General features: G+C 46.6%; 1 protein-coding gene across 1 annotated transcript in view; it reads left to right on the forward strand.

The window, feature by feature from the left end:
• sept3 (septin 3) overlaps positions 1–22,150 on the forward strand; it is a 193,289-nt gene that overhangs the window by 139,066 nt on the left and 32,073 nt on the right. Inside the window, exons 2-3 of the mRNA XM_041177592.1 lie at positions 14,085–14,279; positions 20,524–20,652. Coding sequence (XP_041033526.1) covers positions 14,117–14,279; positions 20,524–20,652 — 292 coding nt within the window. The 5' untranslated portion in view covers positions 14,085–14,116. The remainder of the gene's footprint in view (positions 1–14,084; positions 14,280–20,523; positions 20,653–22,150) is intronic.

Here is a 22,150-nt window from a genome sequence, read left to right on the forward strand (position 1 = left end):
TGGGCCATGGGGATGGGTAGAGGGGTAGAGGGTGGCATAGGATGCATGGGTAAGACCTTTTGAGATTACTTTCCTAAAGGTTCCCTCATCTAGATTATGGGCGGAATTTTCCGGGCCTGATAGCGTCATGGCAGGTGTGAGTGGACAATGTAGCAGGAAGGCCAAAAACCAGTTTCATGCCATTGTGAAACCAGTTTGCAATTGTCCGCTCTGTCTGTCACTGGCAGGCCACATTCCCCTCCTCTGCATGTCAGGAACTTCAGTTTCATATATCTGCAAATTGCCATAATCCCCACTCGCTGGAATCATCCCCCCACATCAAACTTATTGCTCATGTCAGTGGGAAAACACATCGGCCCAGAGCACATCTTGACAAGTGTGATGGGCAGAAGTCGGGACTTTACCGTCAGGGCCTTGCTCACATTGTGGACATCCCGAGCAGCAGAGGATGCTGGAGACCCACAGCTACTGGACCCTGGAGGAACATCTGCATCCCAAACTGGGTGGATCCTCATGGACATGGATCCACCACAAAGCAGCTCACGGGAGGGGAAGGTCACTGTGGTGGAAGGTGGAAGGTCTGGGGTCTGCTTCAGGCCATCAGTTTCTTGGCCATGGTCTGGTACAGATGATCATTGAGGAGGGGGGGAATGGAAGTTTTTTGTTTGACTGGGAGAGGAGGTGTACCAGGGAGGCCCGGGGGAGGGGGAGGTTGAGAGAGCGGGAAATAATGGTGTCGTTAAGGGTGAGTTTGGGAAGGGGAGAACAATGGTGTTGGGGGTGAGGTTGGGAGGGGCTGACGGAGGTAGGTGTAAATGGGGAGGAAAGTGTAAGGGAAGGAGTTTGGAGGGGGAAGGACATCGAGGGTAGGAAGGAGTCTGGGGGAGGAAGGAGTAAGGGGGAGATGTCCAGGTGAACATGCAAGGGAGGGGTCTGTGGAGTCGATGACTGCCTCCTGGGGAGTGAAATGAGGGGCGTTGTGGTAGGAGGGAATGGTGAGTATGAGAGAAGGCAGAGTGAGGCGGTAGGGTGGGAGGGTGAGGGGGCCATGGTAGCGGTAGAAGGGATAGGGAGGGTGGTTGGTGGGGTCTCAGATGCAGACAGTGACCCTGGGGCTGGGAAGGAGGAGGTCGGGGAGGTCAATGTGGATGGGAGTGGGATTCTTGGGAAGGTAGGGAATGTACACATTCACCTGGACATCCCAGAGATAAAAGAGTTCTGGCTGGTAGGTAATGGAGAGGAGATAGAAGGTGATGTCAATGGAGGGTCAACAGTGATGGGGGAGAGAACATGGGTGACTGGGGGAGGGGAAAGAATGGGGGAGCTTCAGACAAAGTTTACCCATGTTTCTAAAATCAAAAGTGAGCGGAGCTTCATGTTGGACAGGAATAGGTGCTGCATGGGAGGGTGGTCAGTGGGTGGGTGGAGATACAGGTCAGCTCAGATGGACAACTGAAAGAGAACCCCAGCAGGCAGCTGAAAATGCTCAGACACTGAGATGAGTGTGATGGATTAAGGCTCCGTGTACCTGGGAGAGTGAAGGCTCAATGTGTGTGGGAGAGTGAAGGCTCCATGTGTGTGTGTGGGAGAGTGAAGGCTCCATGTGTGTGTGTGGGAGAGTGAAGGCTCCGTGTGTGTGGGAGAGTGAAGGCTCCATGTGTGTGTGTGGGAGAGTGAAGGCTCCGTGTGTGTGGGAGAGTGAAGGCTCCATGTGTGTGGGAGAGTGAAGGCTCCGTGTGTGGGAGAGTGAAGACTCCGTGTGTCTGGGAGAGTGAAGGCTCCGTGTGTCTGGGAGAGTGAAGGCTCCGTGTACCTGGGAGAGTGAAGGCTCCATGTGTGTGGGAGAGTGAAGGCTCCATGTGTGTGGGAGAGTGAAGGCTCCGTGTGTGGGAGAGTGAAGACTCCGTGTGTCTGGGAGAGTGAAGGCTCCGTGTGTCTGGGAGTGTGAAGGCTCCGTGTGCCTGGGAGAGTGAAGGCTCCGTGTGTCTGGGAGAGTGAAGGCTCCGTGTGCCTGGGAGAGTGAAGGCTCCATGTGTGTGGGAGAGTGAAGGCTCCGTGTGTGTGTGGGAGAGTGAAGACTCCGTGTGTGTGGGAGAGTAAAGGCTCCATGTGTGTGGGTGGGAGAGTGAAGGCTCCGTGTGTGTGGGAGAGTGAAGACTCCATGTGCCTGGGAGAGTGAAGGCTCCGTGTGTCTGGGAGAGTGAAGGCTCCATGTGTGTGTGTGGGAGAGTGAAGGCTCCGTGTGTGTGTGGGAGAGTGAAGACTCCGTGTGTGTGGGAGAGTGAAGACTCCATGTGTGTGGGAGAGTGAAGACTCCGTGTGTGTGGGAGAGTGAAGGCTCCGTGTGTGTGGGAGAGTGAAGACTCTGTGTGTGTGGGAGAGTGAAGGCTCCATGTGTGTGGGAGAGTGAAGACTCCGTGTGTGTGGGAGAGTGAAGGCTCCATGTGTGTGGGTGGGAGAGTGAAGGCTCCGTGTGTGTGGGAGAGTGAAGACTCCATGTGCCTGGGAGAGTGAAGGCTCCGTGTGTCTGGGAGAGTGAAGGCTCCATGTGTGTGTGTGGGAGAGTGAAGGCTCCGTGTGTGTGTGGGAGAGTGAAGACTCCATGTGTGTGGGAGAGTGAAGACTCCATGTGTGTGGGAGAGTGAAGACTCCGTGTGTGTGGGAGAGTGAAGGCTCTGTGTGTGTGGGAGAGTGAAGGCTCCATGTGTGTGGGAGAGTGAAGACTCCGTGTGTGTGGGAGAGTGAAGGCTCCATGTGTGTGTGTGGGAGAGTGAAGACTCCGTGTGTGTGGGAGAGTGAAGGCTCCATGTTTGTGGGAGAGTGAAGACTCCGTGTGTGTGGGAGAGTGAAGGCTCCGTGTGTGTTTGGGAGAGTGAAGGCTCCGTGTGTGTGTGTGGGAGAGTGAAGGCTCTGTGTGTCTGGGAGAGTGAAGACTCCGTGTGTTTGTGGGAGAGTGAAGACTCCGTGTGTGTGTGTGGGAGAGTGAAGACTCCGTGTGTGTGTGTGGGAGAGTGAAGACTCCGTGTGTGTGGGAGAGTGAAGGCTCCGTGTGTGTGAGAGAGTGAAGTCTCCGTGTGTGGGAGAGTGAAGACTCCGTGTGTCTGGGAGAGTGAAGACTCCGTGTGTGTGGGAGAGTGAAGGCTCCGTGTGTGGGAGAGTGAAGACTCCGTGTGTCTGGGAGAGTGAAGACTCCATGTGTGTGGGAGAGTGAAGGCTCCGTGTGTGGGAGAGTGAAGACTCCGTGTGTCTGGGAGAGTGAAGGCTCCGTGTGTGGGAGAGTGAAGACTCCGTGTGCCTGGGAGAGTGAAGGCTCCGTGTGTGTGGGAGAGTGAAGGCTCCGTGTGTGTGGGAGAGTGAAGACTCCGTGTGCCTGGGTGGGGATTGCACGAGGCTTTGAAAGGCCCTGTCACACACACACTTCTCCCTCCAGATTCACTTCTTGTGCAGCTAAACTGCTCGTGGGGGAAATGCAGGGGGAGGACTCGCGAAGCCTCTAAATGAAGCTGAAAGATACCATTACACATTATTCAGTGAAATTGAATATATTTCCAGATTATAAAGTGACAAAATATGTTCACCTGTCCAACCACTTGTGATCAGAAATTCCTAACACTTCTAGGTGCTGCCCTGACATCCGCAGTGGGGGTGGAGACAGCCTGTGCAATGGGTGGCCCTGTTGCCTCTGTTGACTTCGGCTTGTATCCTCTGGAGAGCCGGAGCCTTGAGGGCCCCAGTTTCCTTTGTCTGTCCTCCTGTGGGCCAACTGCTCCCTCTGCAGTGACCAAAGATGAGGTTGAGGGGGTCACAGGCAAAGTAGACTCGGAGGGAAAGGACAGCCTCTGAGATTCCTGAGTGGATGACCCAGGGGTGTCCAGCTGCTGCTGCTTCTCCCTTTAGGAGCCCAAGGGCCCCGGCCTGACTCCTTGAGGGGAAGGAGCAGCTGGAAGGACATCGAGGTGCCCCGTTTCCCTCTCGCGTTGTCACTGCAGGAGTCTCTCCATAGCTACCGTGACAGAGCACAGGTCTCCACATTCTGCTGGACCAGGGTCTCCGTGGCATCCGCCACCCTCCCCATGGAGACCTCCATACGCCCACATGTGGGCACCACTTTATCAGAGAGCGGGTGGCACACTCCAACTCACGAGCCACCCTGAGAGCTTCCAGCAGCTCTTCCAACACGTTCCCCTGCCCTCTGCTGACTCTCCAGGATGAGTTGGAAGGCCGAATCCAGAGGTTTGTCACCTGACTCGGACCTCACAGGCGCCTCTCTCCCAGCATCCTCCGAGCACTGGGGAGCTGGGCTGAACCTGCCTCCTCCTGCTGCAGACACGTGTCTGTGTGGTGACCTCCAGATTGTGAGTCCCAGCCTGCTCTAGACCTAGATCCCACCGAGGTGTGTGTCTCTGCGCTGGTGCAGGGTGTGGGTAGGCGCTGTGATGGGTCTTCCAGGCTGCTTATTTCCAGCTCTTCAATGGAGGAGGTGTCCTCTTGGCTGGAGGTGAGGATGTGGATGGAGCTGAGGGACTGGCTGGCTGAGGGTGTCGGTGCAGAGCTCCCTGTGAACCAAAGTAGAGATAATTAGTGCCTGGCAGCAGAGTCAAAAGCAGCAGAGAGAGAGAGAGAGAGAGAGCACTCACACTCACAGTCACAGTCACGTTGGGAGAGGGATGATGTGGTGCAGGATCCTCAAGTGGGTGTTCACCACCGACCTCACTGTCACCACAGGCAGGGTCCACATCCTCACCAGTCAGCGCGAGGGCACACTCCTCAAAGTGAGTGAGGGGCCTAATGTGGGTCACTCCACCCCTGGTCGGGGACCTCTCCCTGCTGTTGTGAGCCAGCTTCTCCTGCATGAAAACAGATGGAAAGAGTGTGAGCAGGACTCATGGAATGTTTGTGTGGTGAACGGAGTCATGGACAGGATGAGGACGCGAGCTCCAGAGGGTATGAGCCTGATGGAGATGTGAGGGTGTGTGTGAGAGTTAGTGGTGTTGTTCCTTGAGGTGTGAGATCCCTGTGGATGTGTGATGGGTTTGTGAGTTCGTGAGTTGAGAGTGATGAGAAGAGTGACTTACCCTGGCAGAACAGATAAGAGCATTCATCCTCTTTCAGCACCTGATGGCTGTCCTGTTTTGCAGGCCGTTGGCGCTGACCACCGCTGTCACTGCCTCCCGTGTTGGTTTGGTGACCTTGCTTTGCTGGTCTTCGCCCAGAGCGGGGGTAGAGGACTTCGTGACAGGCCTCCACTGCATCCAGTAGGCGCTCAAGGGAGGAGTCACTAAATTCGGGGGCAGAATATTTCCTCCTTTTGGCAGCCATCAGTTCCCAGCAGAGTGTTAGCTCGGTGCAGGGGTGGCCTCTAGGAATGGTGCCTGGTTTAGTGAAGACCTGAGGTGATGGGTGGGTGGGGGAATCAGAGACAGCCCTGTCAGCCACCCAGCATGTTTCCCAGGGTGATTAATGGGGTGGGATTGGGATGATACAATGTAAAAAGCTGCCATTACAGCCAGCAGGTGAATCATTGTTAGTACAAATCTGGGGCGATCCTGCCCTATGATTCAAGACATCCCTGAGATGCCCTGAACCATGAGCCCTTTAAAAGCTGGTCTGACTCTATGAAAATTGCAGGAGGTGAGGACTTGCCTCTCCTCACAATGGAGTCAGCCAGACCAGGATTGCAGGGTCCGTGTGCACCTACACTGGTGAAAATCACAAACCTCAGGAATGGGGTTGTGAATCCCAGATTCAGGCCCTGGCCACCATCCTCATACCTCCAAGGAGTCTCCCTGACTCCATGAAAATGCAGTTCTATAACACTGGTACTGACAGACATCACATCATTGACATAGATAGATATTACAGCTCAGTCATTGGTAAACGTTACAACACTGGTATTGACAGACATTACAAAACTGATATTGACAGATATTGCAACGTGATTATTAATAGACATTATGACACAGGCGTAGATAGGTATTATAACTCAGACCTTGGCAGGCATTACAACACTGACAATAACTGACAGTACTGACATTGACAAACATTACAACATGATTATTGACAGACATTACAACACATAAATAAATAGGTGTTACAACTCAGACATTGGCAGGCATTACAGCACTAACACTGACATTGACATGTTACAGCACTGACACTGGCAAACATTACAAAACTGATATTGCTGGACATTGCAGCACGGTTCTTAACAGACATTACAATACAATCATTTCAGCACCGGGTTAAAAGCAAAATACTGCAGATGCTAGAAACCTGAAATAAAAGCAGAAAATGCTGGGAAAACTCAGCAGGTCTGGCAGCATCTGTGGAGAGAGAGACAGAGTTAACATTTCGAATCCATATGACTCTTATTCAGATCAAAAAATGTTAACTCTGTCTCTCTCTCCACAGATGCTGCCAGACCTGCTGAGTTTTTCCAGCATTTTCTGCTTTCATTATAACACATTGACAGACATTACAACACTGACATAGATTGATATTACAACTCAGACATTAGCAGACATTACAACACTGGTATTGACAGGCATTACAACACTGACATAGATTGATATTACAACTCAGACATTGACAGACATTACAACACTGATATTGACAGGCATTACAGCTTGGAGATTGGCTGACATTACAACACTAACGCTGACGCTGACATATATTACAACCCTGATACTGACAGCCATTACAAACCTGAAACAAAAACAACAATAGCTGGAAAAACTCAGCAGGTCTGGCAGCATCTGCAGAGATGAACACAGTTAATGTTTTGAGTCCGAATGACTCTTCAACAGAACTAAGGAAATATAGAAAAGAGGTGAAATATAAGCTGGTATCAGGGGGTGGGACAGGTAGAGCTGGATAGGGGGCCAGTGATAGGTGGAGGCAAAGAAGGGATTGCCAAAGATGTCAGAGACAAAAGGACAAAGAGGTGTTGACAGTGGTGCTTTTAGCTAAAGGACATTAAGGGCAAAGAGCAGGATGAGCAAGGTTCAGATAGCCCCAGTGGGGGTGGGGGGAAGGGATCAAAATAGGCTAAAAGGTGGAGATAAAACACCTCTTTGTCCTTTTGTCTGTGACATCTTTGGCAATCTCCTCTTTGCCTCCACCTATCACTGGCCCCCTACCCAGCTCTATCTGTCCCATCCCCTGATACCAGCTTATATTTCTCCTCATTTCTATTTTTCCTCAGTTCTGTTGAAGAGTCATACGGACTCGAAATGTTAACTGTGTTCCTCTCCACAGATGCTGTCAGACCTGCTGAGTTTTTCCAGGTATTTTTGTTTTTGTTTCAGATTTCCAGCATCCGCAGTATTTTACTTTTATATTACAAAACTGATATTGACAGACATTACAACACAGTTGTTGACAGGCATTAAAACACAGACGTTACAACACTTACAACACAGACATTACAACACGGTTATTGACAGACATTAGAACACAGACATAGACAGATGTTGTAACTCAGATATTGGCAGACATTCCAACACTGACATGCCTGGGTCGGGAACGCAGAGTCGGAAGAATTCCCCGCTCTGTGAACTCAACTCCTGGAAACCAGACCTGTAATTTCTGATTATAATGGGGTGGGGTGTAATAGGAGTCACGCTCACAAACCATGGAAACAGTTTGGAAGCAACACAAGGGCTGTCGGGTGCAGAGGCATCTGGATGACAGGCCGGCCTCGGTGACGTGATGCTTTGTCCCAGCTGCAAAGAAAAACAGTGAAACAAAAGACAGCTCACACCCCCCTCTCAACAGCCCCCCATACACTCCCCATGCCCCATCTATGCCAACCTTTGCCACCTCATGCCCTCCAACCACACCCATGGCCCCACATACCCTTCATGCCAACCTATTCCCTTCAACCCACACCCATGGCCCTTCATAGGCCCTATGCCAACCTCGTGTCAACTCATGAGAACCCATTACGCCCCATCTCCCACCCTTTGCCCTCACACCCTCTATGCCAACTCACCCAGTATCCACCACAGGCAGATCTCAGGACACATGCTGAGTTGAAATGAAATAATGTTCTAAATGTCTATTGGTAAATTCACTACTTAAAAAAACACTCTCATTGATAAAATCCATTCACCACATTTAATTTCCTTCAACTACTTAACCCCTTACAACAACAAGCATTTGTATTCACATTCCCACATCCAAGATTATAACCATTTGGAGCTGTCAATCAAACTGTGAACTGTGATAATGATAAGCTGTGAAATCAGTCATGCAGCACCAAGCCTCTAAGATAACCTTTAGATGTACATCAACAAGCAGAGTGAAATATCAAGCTCTTAGTCATTTGGTAGTACAGGACTTGAGTATTGCTGAAAAAAGACATTTTGTCAAAGCTTTTCATCTTGCACTCATCAGGACAATCACCAGAATACCAATGTCAGGGGAAGCAACAACTTTATACCGTATGAGAAGAGAGTGTTGATTGGTTGGCAAGTGCACTCTGATTTGTAGAGGTGTTGCCATGGAGAATGCACCAATTAATGGTTACTGACAGTTAACTGCCAAACATTGTTTGAAAGTTAAGCCAGGCAGCTTGACTCTGCTTGGTCAAGGCATTTCCTTGAGGAATGAACTAGTGAATGGCTGTTACTTATTTTGTTTAGCTGAAGCAGGCACAATATGTGTACATGTTCCTTCTGTCTGCAAAGAACAGGGCCTTAAGTGTTAATATATGTAGCTTCCAGTACACACAAATGCACCACACTTACAACCTTACTGACAATCTTAAATTGGTTGTCAACATATGTATGTGATTCTGCGATTGGACAATACTTGCTACATCAGTGTGCTAAAAATTATGCTGATAACCAATTTAAGATTGTCAGTTGGGTTCACAGTGTGGTGCATTTGGGTGCACCAGAAGTTATGTATATTAATACTCAAGGCTCTGTTCTTTGCAGACAGAAAGAATATGTGCACACATTGTGCCCGTTTCAGCTAAACAAAATAACTGACAGTCATTCGCTGGTTCATTCTTCTGGGCAATGCCTTGGCCAATCAGAGTCAAGCTGCCTGGTTTAAATTTCAAACAATGCTTGGCAGTTAACTGTCAGTAGCATTAATTAGTCCACTTGCCAACCAATCAACACTCTCTTCCCATACGGTATAAAGTTGTTGCTTCCCCTGACATTGGTATTCTTGTGATTGGCCTGATATGTACAAGACAAAAGCTTCAATAAAATGCTTTTTTACAGCAATATCAAGCTCTTATTTTTTTTCTACACTGCAGACTGCTTTTTTTTTACAGATTTAAAGAGCAGGAAGGTCTAAATGTCTTGACAGCTTGACAGTTCTGATTAACTTTGACAGTTCCCTTGACAGCTTGATAATTCCAACAAGCTTTGACAGTTCCAATGAATTTATCCATTTTTATGTACATTCATGTCTAATTTTAACACCCCGAAGGGAACTTGAACTCTCTCAAAGGGGACCTTACCTCCCCTAAAAATTCCCCTGGACCTTTCCAAACTGGTATCTTACCTCTCCAAAAGGGTACCCTACCTTGCCAAAATATTCCACTGAGTTTAGACTTTCTCCTGATAGGTCTAAAATGCACAAGTCATGTTTTGGACATAGCACCAGCCAAAATTGGATCTGACTGAAGGCAGCTGTGCTCTATTACGAACCATGGACATACAAAGTACTACTTGCCCCTATTAACCCCACCACGCCCCCTCCCCCCTCCCAACCTTCCCGGCAAAAATGGAGGGTGCTGGGTTCCGGGGGCGGGACTTCCAGGTTCGGATCTCCGGCGCTATTTTGGATAAGTCAGAGAGCTTCTTTGTCCTGGTGAAAATTGAGCCCTATAACACTGACGTTGACAGACGTTACACCACTGACAGAGGGCAGCATTTTCCCATTGCCGACTTGCCGATGTGTAAAACGATGCACAGTGTTGTCGGGCAGGTGTCCTGTCGTCACCGTGCGTCACTTAGCTCGTCACAACTGTGCACCCGCCGAACTGTCAAAGGCCTAAGGCCATTAACAAAGTAACTAAAGCTGTAAAGAATACTGCCCGTCCAGCCTTAAGGTTGACGGGGGTTCAGGCGAAGAGTCCAGGCGGCCTTCGCATTTATCATGAAACCTCATCCACAGGCGGGGTGAGGTTCCATAAAGGATTTTTTAATTAAATAAAAATTTATGAAAATTTTAACAGGCATGTCCCAGCTCATGTGACAGTTTCACATGAGGGGACATGTCCTTACAATTTTTTTCCACCTTTATTAAACTTTCCACAACTTAAACTAATCTCCCTGAGGCAGCACTGTTTCACACACACATGCACGAAGGAGTGCAGGCCCCGAATCAGGGAATCTTCCTCCCCCACCCGCACAGGGAGCGTACAGCACTTCTGGGTGTGCGTCACGCTGGGCGGGCCTTAATTGGCCTGCCCACGTAAAATGGCGGCGCGGACCCGATCGGGGGCATAGATCGGGTTAGCGCTCGCTCCCACCTGCCCCTGCACAACCACCCTCCGCCCAACAGGGGGAGAATTCTGCCCATAGGTAGATATAACAACTTGGACATTGACAGACATTACAGCACTGATATTGACAGACATTACAGCACGGACGTTGACAGACATTACAACACTGACATTGACAGACATTACAACACTGACATTGACAGACATTACAGCACGGACATTGACAGACATTACAGCATGGATATTGACAGACATTACAACACTGACATTGACAGACATTACAGCACGGACATTGACAGACATTACAGCACGGACATTGACAGACATTACAACACTGACATTGACAGACATTATAACACTGACATTGACAGACATTACAGCACGGACATTGACAGACATTACAGCACAGACATTGACAGACATTACAACACTGACATTGACAGACATTACAACACTGACATTGACAGACATTACAGCACGGACATTGACAGACATTACAACACTGACATTGACAGACATTATAACACTGACATTGACAGACATTACACCCTGACATTGACAGAAATTACAACATTGACAGTGACAGACATTACAGTCCTGAGACTGCACACGTTAACACACTTTACAGCACTAAGATTGAAACGCATTAAAACATAGAGATTTATAGACATTACAATACTGACACTGACAGACATTACAACACTGACATTGACAGACATTACACCCTGACATTGACAGACATTACAACACTGACATTGACAGACATTATAACACTGACATTGACAGACATTACACCCTGACATTGACAGACATTACAACAGTGACATTGACAAACATTATAACACTGACATTGACAGACATTACAACACTGACATTGACAGACATTATAACACTGACATTAACAGACATTACAACACTGATGTTAACAGACATTACAACACTGACATTGACAGACATTACATTACTGACATTAACAGACATTACAACACTGACATTGACAGACATTATAACAGTGACATTAACAGACATTACAACACTGACGTTAACAGACATTACAACACTGACATTGACAGACATTACATTACTGACATTAACAGACATTACAACACTGACATTGACAGACATTACATTACTGACATAGATAGATCATTTACTCAATCCCATTTTTATTGCATCTAAAATCATCTTTGCAGTAGCTAGCAGTTCTAGCAATGTGATGAATATATGTGTGTGTCATTGCTCCCTATATTTATTATCTTATTGGGGCTATTTGGAGTCCACTTCTTTTCGATGACTAGATGCTCTGGCTCCAGACCTGCATTTAACATCTTTTTATTATTTATTCATTGTGGCAGCTTGCTGCGCGTAAATTGGCCTTTCCTACATTACGACAGTGACTCCACTTCAAAGGTATTTCATTGGCTGCAAAGCACTTTGAGACATCCAGTGTTTGTGAAAGGTGCTATATAAATGCAACAGAAACAAAAATTGCTGGAAAAACTCAGCAGGTCTGACAGCATCTGTGGAGAGGAACATAGAGTTAACATTTCCAGTCCGTATGACTCCATCAAAACTAAAGAGAAGTGAAATTTATACAGTTTAAGGGGGTGGGACAGGTGAAGCTGGGTAGAAGGACAATGATAGGTGGAGGCAAAGGAGAGATTGACAAAGATGTCATAAACAAAAGGTGGAAGGGGTGTTGATGGTGGTGATACTGGCTGAAAGAGGTGCTAATGGTGACATTAAGGGTAGAAAGCAGGATGAGCAAGGGAGGGATAACCCTCGTGGGGGTGGGGTGGGGGAGGGTGTGGGAATAAAGATCAAAATAGGCTAAAAAGTGAGGATAAAACAATTCATGGAAATAAATTTAAAAATAATAATAATAAAAATAGGTAGGAAAAATATATATATATAAATTAAAAAATAAATATTTGATAAATGCAAGTCTTTCTTTTTCTATTATGGAATGTGGGTGTCACTGGCTGGGCCAGCATTTATTGCCCATCCCTTGTTGCCCTTGAGAAGGTGGTGGTGAGCTGCCTTCTTGAACCGCTGCAGTCCATGTGGTGTAGGTACACCCACAGTGCTGTTAGGGAGGGAGTTCCAGGATATTGACCCAGCGACAGTGAAGGAATGGTGATATATTTCCAAGTCAGGATGGTGAGTGACTTGGAGGGGAACTTCCAGGTGGTGGCATTCCCATGTGTCTGCTGTCCTTGTCCTGCTAGGTAATAGTGGTCATGGGTTTGGAAGGTGCTGTTTAAGGAGCCTTGGTGAGTTCCTGCAGTGTATCCTGTGGATGGTACACACTGCTGCTACTGTGCGTCAGTGGTGGAGGGAGTGAATGTTTAAGGTGGCAGATTGGGTGCCAATCTGGCCTCCAGGGATGTTCCCAGAGTCGGATTTACAATTGTTCCCGTTCTTCAGAATCTGCAGGGATTTCAATGTTTCGGTTGTCCTTGGTACTGTGGATGGTTTAGTAAGTTGGACGTTGGAGATGTTGGGCTGGACATGGTACTGGGGGAATTGGATTTTCGGCTGGATAGATCCCATGTTTGGGCTAGCTGAGCTGCAGCACTGGGACAAATGAGTTTGATCAGTCCAGATGGCCTTTTGCCATCTTTGATCATCGATGACGTTGTTAATAGCTTCACATCATGGAGAGAGGGATTGAATTCTACAATGAGAACCTGCTTCTTAATTGACTAATGTTCTCCACGTAAATAGGGTGGCCTTCTTACAACAACAACTTGCATTTATATAGCAGTTTTGATGGTGTAAATGTCCCAAGTCGTTTCACAGGTGTGTTATCAGACACCGAGAGACATGAAGCGATTGTGAGGACAGGTGAGTAAGAGCTTGATGAAAGAGGCAGTGAGAATAAAGGAGGGAATTGCAGAGCTTAGACAGCTGAAGGCATGGCCGCCAATAGTGGGGTAAAGGAAGTCAGGGATGCACAAGACACCAGACTTGGAGGATTGCAGAGGTCGTAACATCATAAGACATGGGAGCAGGAGTAGGCCATTCAGCCCCTCAAGCCTGCTCTGCCATTCTGTAAAATTATGGCTGATCTGACTGTGGCCTTAACTCCACTTCCCTGTCTGCTCTGCATAACCCTTGACCCCCTTGTAGGCCAAACTCTGTCTAATTCAGCTTTGCTTATATTCAATGACCCAGCCCCCACTGCTCGCTGGGGAAGAGAACCCCAAAGACTAACCACACTGTGAGGGAAGAAATTCCTCCTCATCTTCATCTAAAATGGGGGACCTCTTATTTTGAAACTGTGCGCCCCCTCGTTCTAGATTCTCCTACAAGGGAAACACCCTCTCAGCATTCACCCGCTCAAGCCCCCTGATATGTTTCTATAAGATGCTGGAGGGTTATGGAGCTGGAGGGGAGTACAATGATAGGGAGGGATGAAGACAAGGAGGGCTTTGGAAACAAAAATGAGAATTTTAAAATTGAGGCCTTGCTGGATTTGGAACCGATGTGGGTTAGCTTTCTTCCATTCCCAGTGTAGGGCATTAAGACAGGGGAGGGAGGATTGTCAATAAAACCCTGCCGAAATGTGGAATTCACGCTGCTATTAACAATCTTCCCCCCTCCCCCCCTCCAGGTTTGGAAGAGGATAAAAAAGTGGGAACCGGGATGTCGGATGTGGTTCAGGATCCTAAACCCAAGCCAGCAGTTCCCATTAAACCATCAGCTGTGGGCTCCCAGCTGCTGGGCTATGTGGGAATCGACACTATTATCGAGCAAATGCGACGGAAGACGATGAAGACTGGATTCGATTTTAACATCATGGTCGTAGGTGAGAATTTCGATGTTGCACTTAACCCCGCCTTTACACTTTCCAAATTTTGGATTGAAGGAAAATAGCTAAAGATCCCAAGGAGAATTCCTCTTACACAGTGAGTTGTTCTGATATGGAATGTGCTGTCTGAAAGGGTGGTGGAAGCAGATTCAAAAATAACTTTCAGAACGGAAATGGATATATATTTAATAAAGAAATATTCACAAAGCTACAGAGGAAGTGCAGGGGACAAATTGGATAGTTATTTCAAAGAGCCAGTACAGGCAGGATAGGCCGAATGGCCTCCTTCAGTGCTGTTTCACTCTATGGTTCCATGCCTCAGCTCTACAAGTGAAGAGTATCGGTGTTCCAAGTGAGTTTCAGATCAGGGAATAAAAATAAAGAATGCTGGAAAAACTCAGCAGGTCTGGCAGCATCTGTGGGCAGAGAAACAGAGTTAACGTTTTGAGTCCATATGACTCTTCTTCAGAGCTACAGAGAAGTAGAATTGTGATGGGTTTTATAATGTTTAAGAGGGAGCAGAGCAGGTGGAGTAAGATAGAAGGTCAGGGATAGGTGGGAGCTCAGGAGAGATTGACAAAGATGTCATGGACACAAAACAAAGGGAGTGGTAAAGATTAAAGAAGGTGCTGATAGTGGCATAAAGGTAAGACAGCAGAATGTGTTAATAGCAGAACAAGGGTCAGCGTCCTGTGAAAGCACAACATGGAAACAAGTGACAGATTGCCCTGTTGGGAGGTGGGGGTGTTGGGGAAAAAGGATTTTTAAAAAGTGAATAAATAAATATAAATAAAAAATAAAAAATAAAAATAAATAAGAATAAAAATAAAAGTTAAAATTAAATATAATTTTTTTTATAATTAAAAATTGGATTAAAAAGGAGTAGGGATGGAGGAGAGAGTTCATGGTCTGAAGTCGTTGAAGCTGTTGAAGTCCAGAAGGTGTTGTTCTTCCAGTTTGCGTTGAGCTTCACTGGAACATTGCAGCAAGCCAAGGACAGACATGTGGGCATGAGAGCAGGGTGGAATGTTGAAATGGCAAGCGACAGGAAGGTCTGGATCATGCTTGTGGACAGACCGAAGGTGTTCTGCAAAGCGATCACCCAGTCTGCGTTTCGTCTCCCCAGTGTAGAGCTAACTGCATTGGGAGCAGCGAATACAGCAGACTAAATTGAGGGAAGTGCAAGTGAAACTCTGCTTCACCTGAAAGGAGTGTTTGGGGCCTTGGACAGTGAGGAGGGAGGAGGTAAAGGGGCAGGTGTTGCACCTTCTACAATTGCATGGGTAGGTGCTGTGGGAAGGGGATTAGGTATTGGTGGTGATGAAGGAGTGGACCAGGGTGTCCCGGAGGGAAAGTTCCCTATGGAATTCTGACATTTGGTTACTGATTTCGTTGCTCCCAATGTGGTTTCTTCTACATTGGGGAGACCAAAGCAGACTGGGTGACCGCTTTGCAGAACACCTTCAGTCTGTCTGCAAGCATTACCCAAACCTCCCTGTCGCTTGCCATTTTAACACTCCACCCTGCTCTCTTGCCCACATGTCTGTCCTTGACTTGCTGCATTGTTCCAGTGAAGCTCAGCGCAAACTGGAGGAACAACACCTCATCTTCTGACTAGGCACTTTACAGCCTTCCAGACTGAATAATGAGTTCAACAACTTCAGACCCATGAACTCTCTCCTTCACCTTTACCCCTGTTTTAATCCAATTTTACATTTTTTTGACATGTTTAATTTTGACGTTTACTTTTATTCTTATTTATTTTATTTATTCATTTTTTAAAAATCCTTTTACTCCAACCACCACTCCCTTGTTCTGTGATGAACACATTCTGCCACTATCAGCACCTTCTTTAGCCTTTACCACTACCAGTAACACTCTGTCCTGTTTCTCTCCCCACAGATGCTGCTGGACCTGCTGTGTCTTTCCAGCATTTTCTGGGTTTTGTTTCAGATTTCCAGTATCTGCAGTATTTTGCTTTCATTTCAGATCAGGCAACTTGATTCCAAAAATGTATTTGTATTCAGAGAGTTACATGAAAATCCTCTCTGAGAGGTATTTTGTTATATGGTAGGGATTTAGATGGGGTTTTGGGATTGTCTAGTCTCCCAGAAGTGTGCAGCTTGAGTCTATAGACTTTTTAACCAGAACCATTTACATATAACAAGTATTTTCACATTCGGACCTCTACACGAGGTAACAGCTTCTAAACCCTTCCAGATCTCTCTTACTTCTCAGTCATGTGATCTGATATCATTATTACATCAGCATCATTTATGTTTCTGATGTTAACCCTTTACCCTACATCTGCCCCCAAGTCTTTATCCCTATGCTATTTATATCATCCTACATCCCAGCACCCCCCCCACCCCACAATCTCTCAGGCTGCACAGGGTCAGTCTCTGAGGTGCCTTGACCAATCTCCCTGATCTTTTTCTGATATCTTTCTGAGGTCCAGGATATTCCGCACTCTCCCTTCTGTCAGTGTGAGTGATCTTCTCCTGGGTAACTCATAATCTTTCTTCTACTTCTTCAGAATCTGAGTAGTCAGTCCAATTGTCTTTCCTTTCAAGGGTATTAAGGTACTGCTGCTTCTCCTTATGATACCCTGATCTGTCTCAACCCTGAGCAATCTTGGTAATGGAGTTTGTTCAATGATTGTACCTTCCCTCTGCTGGTCCCGGACCCACACTCTTTCCATGGGCTTCAGTACTGATAACCCACGTGCTCTATGCCTGTGATTAAAGTCCCCAGCCTACTTGCTTCTTGCTTCTTTCTCATCTCTGTTTTACCCTCTTGTGGTCTCTCATGGTGACATTGGGTTTGAAATTCTGTGTCAGAGATGGAAGCTGTGTTCTCAATCTCCTACCTGTTAGTAATATCTTAAGGTGAGAAACCATTCTCTAATGGTGAGGATCAATGACTCAGAACAATAGATTAAGGTCTTTGTTTTCATTTAATAACTGCTTCAAGGTTCATCCCCCTCTCTCAGCCTCTCCATCTGCTTGAGGGTGGTGAGGTGAACTGGTTACATGAACGTTCATTTGTGAAATTTTGGAATCGCTCAGTTGTGAGTTGTAGCATATTGTCAGACACTGCACTGTCCAGAAGGTCATATGTTGAACAAGTTCACTTGAGGGACTGAATGACTGCTCCTGCTGTGCTGCTAGGGGATCAGGTTTCTTCAATCCATTGAATAATAATCAGGATTGATAAGGATGGTTTTCTCCTTAACCTCAAATAAGTCCATTCCCAGGCGCTCCCACAGCCTTGATGGGAATGAAGAAGGTCATAGTTCTTCTTTTCAATTTTGGCTGTTCCTGGCACAAGTAATACAGTTAGAACTCATTTCTTCTATAGAGTAAGTAACACCCTGCCACCAGACTGATTGCTGTACCCTCACACAACACCTAGCAATTTGTAAATGTCCTTGGTGAAGTCTCTGAAGAATATCAAGCCAAAGGGCTCTCATTATGAATAATCTCTCATTGAAGATGAGTAAACCATCAATGGCAGTGAGATGCTTACGCTGTTCAAAATACTGGACTAGTATCGGATTACTGGGGATATAGTCCAACAAGGTGGATGTGGAAAGGATGTCCCCTCTTGTGGGTGAGTCCAGAACTAGGGGGCTCTGTTTTAAACTTAGGGGTCGCCCTTTTAGGATAGAGATGAGGACAAACTTTTTCTCTCAGAGGGTTGTTCGACTTTGGAACTCTCTGCCTCAGGAGGCAGCAGAGGTGGATCATTGAATATTTTGAAGGCAGAGGTAGATAGATTCTTGTTAGGCAAGGGAATCAAAGGTTATCAGGGGTAGGTGGGAATGTGGAATTCAAAACACAATGGTGAAGCAGGCTCGAGGGGCCGAATGACCTACTTCTGCTCCTATTTTGTATGTTCGTATGTCATCCTTCCAGACAATATCCTCAGATTTGAAGACAATCTTCATCCCATTCCTGGGTTCACTTATTTTCTTGCAACTTTCTTGGCGTAGCTGTTAAGTGCTGCATGAATAAGGACATATTCAAAGCCTAAATCCTTTTGTTCAGTTTCTTCTGATGATTTTTGTGACAGTGTGTCCACCGTTGTTTGACATTTTCCTTTTACATACTCTGTGATGGAGTCATATCTCATCGAATTTAATCTGAGCCACTGGGTTCTGGGCATGTTCTTTCATGTTCAGAAAGGTGACTAGTGCTTTATGGTCTGTTTCGATTTTGAAAGGTAAGCACTTAACATAGTCGAAAAGCTTTTCACATGCTGTCTTTTCCTATCATGGTGAATTGTTGTTCCATTTCTGTCAGTGAGTTCGAGGCATGATCTACACGTTCTACACTAGTCGTCTTTTTTGCCCTCGAATTAGTCCTGCTCATAGATCATTGAGGGTGGTAGGACAGGTGGAGAGAGCAGTTAATAAAGCAAATAGTATCCTGGGTTTTATTAATAGGGACATTGAGTACAAGAGCGGGGAGGTTATGATGAACTTATATAAGAAGCTGATTAGCCTTCAGTTGGAGTATTGTGTACGATTCTGGGCACCACGCTATAGGAAGGATGTGAACACATTGGAGAGAGTGCAGAAGAGGTTTACAAGAGGGAGTTTCAGTTATGAAGACAGGTTGGAGAGGCTGGGACTGTTCTCCTTGGAGAGGAGAAGGCTAAGAGGAGATTTGATAGAGATGTTCAAAATCATGAGGGGGCTGGACAGAGCAGATAGGGAGAAACTGTTCTGGCTCGTGAAAAGATCGAGAACGAGAGGGCACAGATTTAAAGTGATTTGCAAACGACACAAATGTGACGTGAGAAAAAACTTTTTCACATAGCAAGTGGTTCGGAATTAACTCTCTGGAAGTGTGGTAGAGGCAGGTTCAATCGAGCATTCAAGAGGGCATTGGATGATTATTTGAATAGAAACAATTTGCAGGGTTATGGGGGAAAAGGCAGGAGAATGGCACTGAGTCATAATACTCATTCGGAGAGAGCTGGTGCAGACACGATGGGCTGAATGGCCTCCTTCTGCAATGTAACAGTTGTGTGATTCTGTGATATCCTACACAGCATCCACTGAATGCAGACACCCTTAGCACAGAGGGACCCATGAGGCCTCCGATCGCAGTCCATGAGCCCACACAGCCTCAGTGAACTCTGACAGATGACTACACACCTGCTTCTCCAAGCACCAAGCCCCAAACTATGACTCCCGAGGTCCTTCCCCACTATCCCGTGTGCATCACAGTGACTGTCCACAGGCACCTCCTCACATACATAGGTGCTGTGCCCCTCACCCAGTTGAAACACGCCTGTATGGACGCAGGTGGATGGTACTGTAGTCTGCTGAGATGATGCATCCTCAGACAACTCTTCCCAGTTACCTTCACCCCTGCCCGGTTAGCTTAAACCTTCCTCAATAGCACTACCGACTCACCCACCTCTGTTCGGGAGCAACCCGCCTGGCTTGTACCGATCCCATCTCCCCCAGCACGGGCCCCAGTGTCCCAGGATTCTAAAGTCCTCCCTCCTGTACAAGCTCTCCAGTCACGTGTATTAAACTGCTCCATCCACCCATTTCTACGTTCATTTACACCTGATGCGGGGAATAATATGGAGATTACTACCTTTGAGGTCCTGCTTGCTAATCTCCTTCCTTGCTGCCTAAATTCTGACTGCAGGATTTTGTCTGACGATGTAATCGGTACCGATATGGACCATGCCTGCTGGCTGTTCACCCTCTCACCCAGGGTGCTCTGCAATCACTCCCTGACACCCTTGAGCCTGGCACCATCCTGGAGCCTAGGAGATAGCTGCTCCCACCATGGAGCTGGCCAGGTCAGGAGGGCAGGACAAGGGCTTGCGACCCACACCCTTTGCCCATTCTACCGAAAATTGTGCTGGCAATGGGGACAAGAATCTTGGAATCTGGTCCCACCCACCATTTTTGAATAGCTGCAGAGTCCGTATGACAAACTTCTCTGCTTTTGAATTCTGATCCTCTGAATGCACGTCACTGCTTTGTTTACACTCCTTATGGCCTTGTCAACCAGCATCGCTACTTTTATTGGTTTGGTGCCTTTACCCCTTTATACTTTTACATTCCAAAGAGTCGCTGCCTCCTTACCCCTCCTTACCCCTCCCACCAAAACACACTCCCCCCCCCCCGTTTATTGAAATTGAAATTTATTTCTAATTCGCTGTTTTGTTTTACTTTTTGAAAAATACTCACCTCCTCACCTCTGCTCTCTAGGTCAGAGTGGCTTGGGCAAGTCAACACTGGTCAACACACTGTTTAAATCCCAAGTCAGTCGGAAATCCTGTGGCAGAAATCGAGAAGAGAAAGTTCCTAAAACTGTGGAGATCCGAACAGTTGGTCATGGTGAAGTTATTTACATACTCTTGTGGGGTTTTATTTCTCACTGTTTTGGGTGCAAGAGGCAAAAATCAAGATTGAAATAGATTTCAATGATTAACATTGGTTAACATTTAATAGTTTTCAATGATTCACATTAACACACGACAGTTTGACAATCGAAGGTGCAACACCACAGATGCAAGGTGATGAAATCCTCTTTCCAGGAGACTGAGGACTAAATCCTTCCTTGAATTTATGAAATGCATCTTCTTCTGAAATCACTACAAAATCATAGTTTTTAAACACCCTTTAGAACTGGTATTTTTATCCCTCTCTTGTTCTCACAGTGTGAGAAGACCAGCTGCCTTTGTAATGAAAGTACAGTGAATCTTTAACAGCATGTCCCCCCCTCCCCCCTCAACAGTCTGCAGCAATAAACATCTGCATGTCCTTGGTTGAGCATCCCAGCATGGCTTCTGCTCTTGGCCAATGTTAACAGTTCTGGGCTCTGTCCTTTGTTATTCAATAAATTCTTCTCTTTTACAAAGTAATCCAGGATTTCACCTTTTCACCTTCTTTAAAAGGCAGGAATGAAATGTCCTTGTTAACACAGCCTGACACAGCAGAGTGAAGTGCAATCAGATAAAACCTCAGTCACCACATTACAAATGCTATTTTCTTCAGAAACCCCATCAGTTTTGCCTTTATTGTGTGGAATCGAAACAACTCACTTGAGCCTGTGTTACACTGTATATACCACACTCCAGCCTGTGTTACACTGTATATACCACACTCCAGCCTGTATTACACTGTATATACCACACTCCAGCCTGTGTTACACTGTATATACCACACTCCCGCCTGTGTAACACTGTATATACCACATCCCAGCCTGTGTTACGCTGTATATACCACATTCCAGCCTGTATTACACTGTATATACCACATCCCAGACTGTGTTACACAGTATATACCACACTCCAGCCTGTGTTGCACTGTATATACCACACTCCAGCCTGTGTTACACTGTATATACCACACTCCAGTCTGTGTTACACTGTATATACCACACTCCAGCCTGTATTACACAGTATATACAACACTCCAGCCTGTGTTACACTGTATATACCACACTCCAGCCTGTGTAACACAGTATATACCACACTCCAGCCTGTATTACACTGTATATACCACACTCCAGCCTGTATTACACAGTATATACAACACTCCAGCCTGTGTTACACTGTATATACCACACTCCAGCCTGTATTACACTGTATATACCACACTCCAGCCTGTGTTACACTGTATATACCACACTCCAGTCTGTGTTACACTGTATATACCACACTCCAGTCTGTATTACACTGTATATACCACACTCCAGCCTGTGCTGCACTGTATATACCACACTCCAGCCTGCATTACACTGTATATACCACACTCCAGCCTGTGTTATACTGTACATACCACATCCCAGCCTGTGTTACACTGTATATACCACACTCCAGCCTGTGTTAAA

Source organism: Carcharodon carcharias, chromosome 31, assembly GCF_017639515.1.
Source record: "Carcharodon carcharias isolate sCarCar2 chromosome 31, sCarCar2.pri, whole genome shotgun sequence".
Taxonomy (NCBI): domain Eukaryota; kingdom Metazoa; phylum Chordata; class Chondrichthyes; order Lamniformes; family Lamnidae; genus Carcharodon; species Carcharodon carcharias.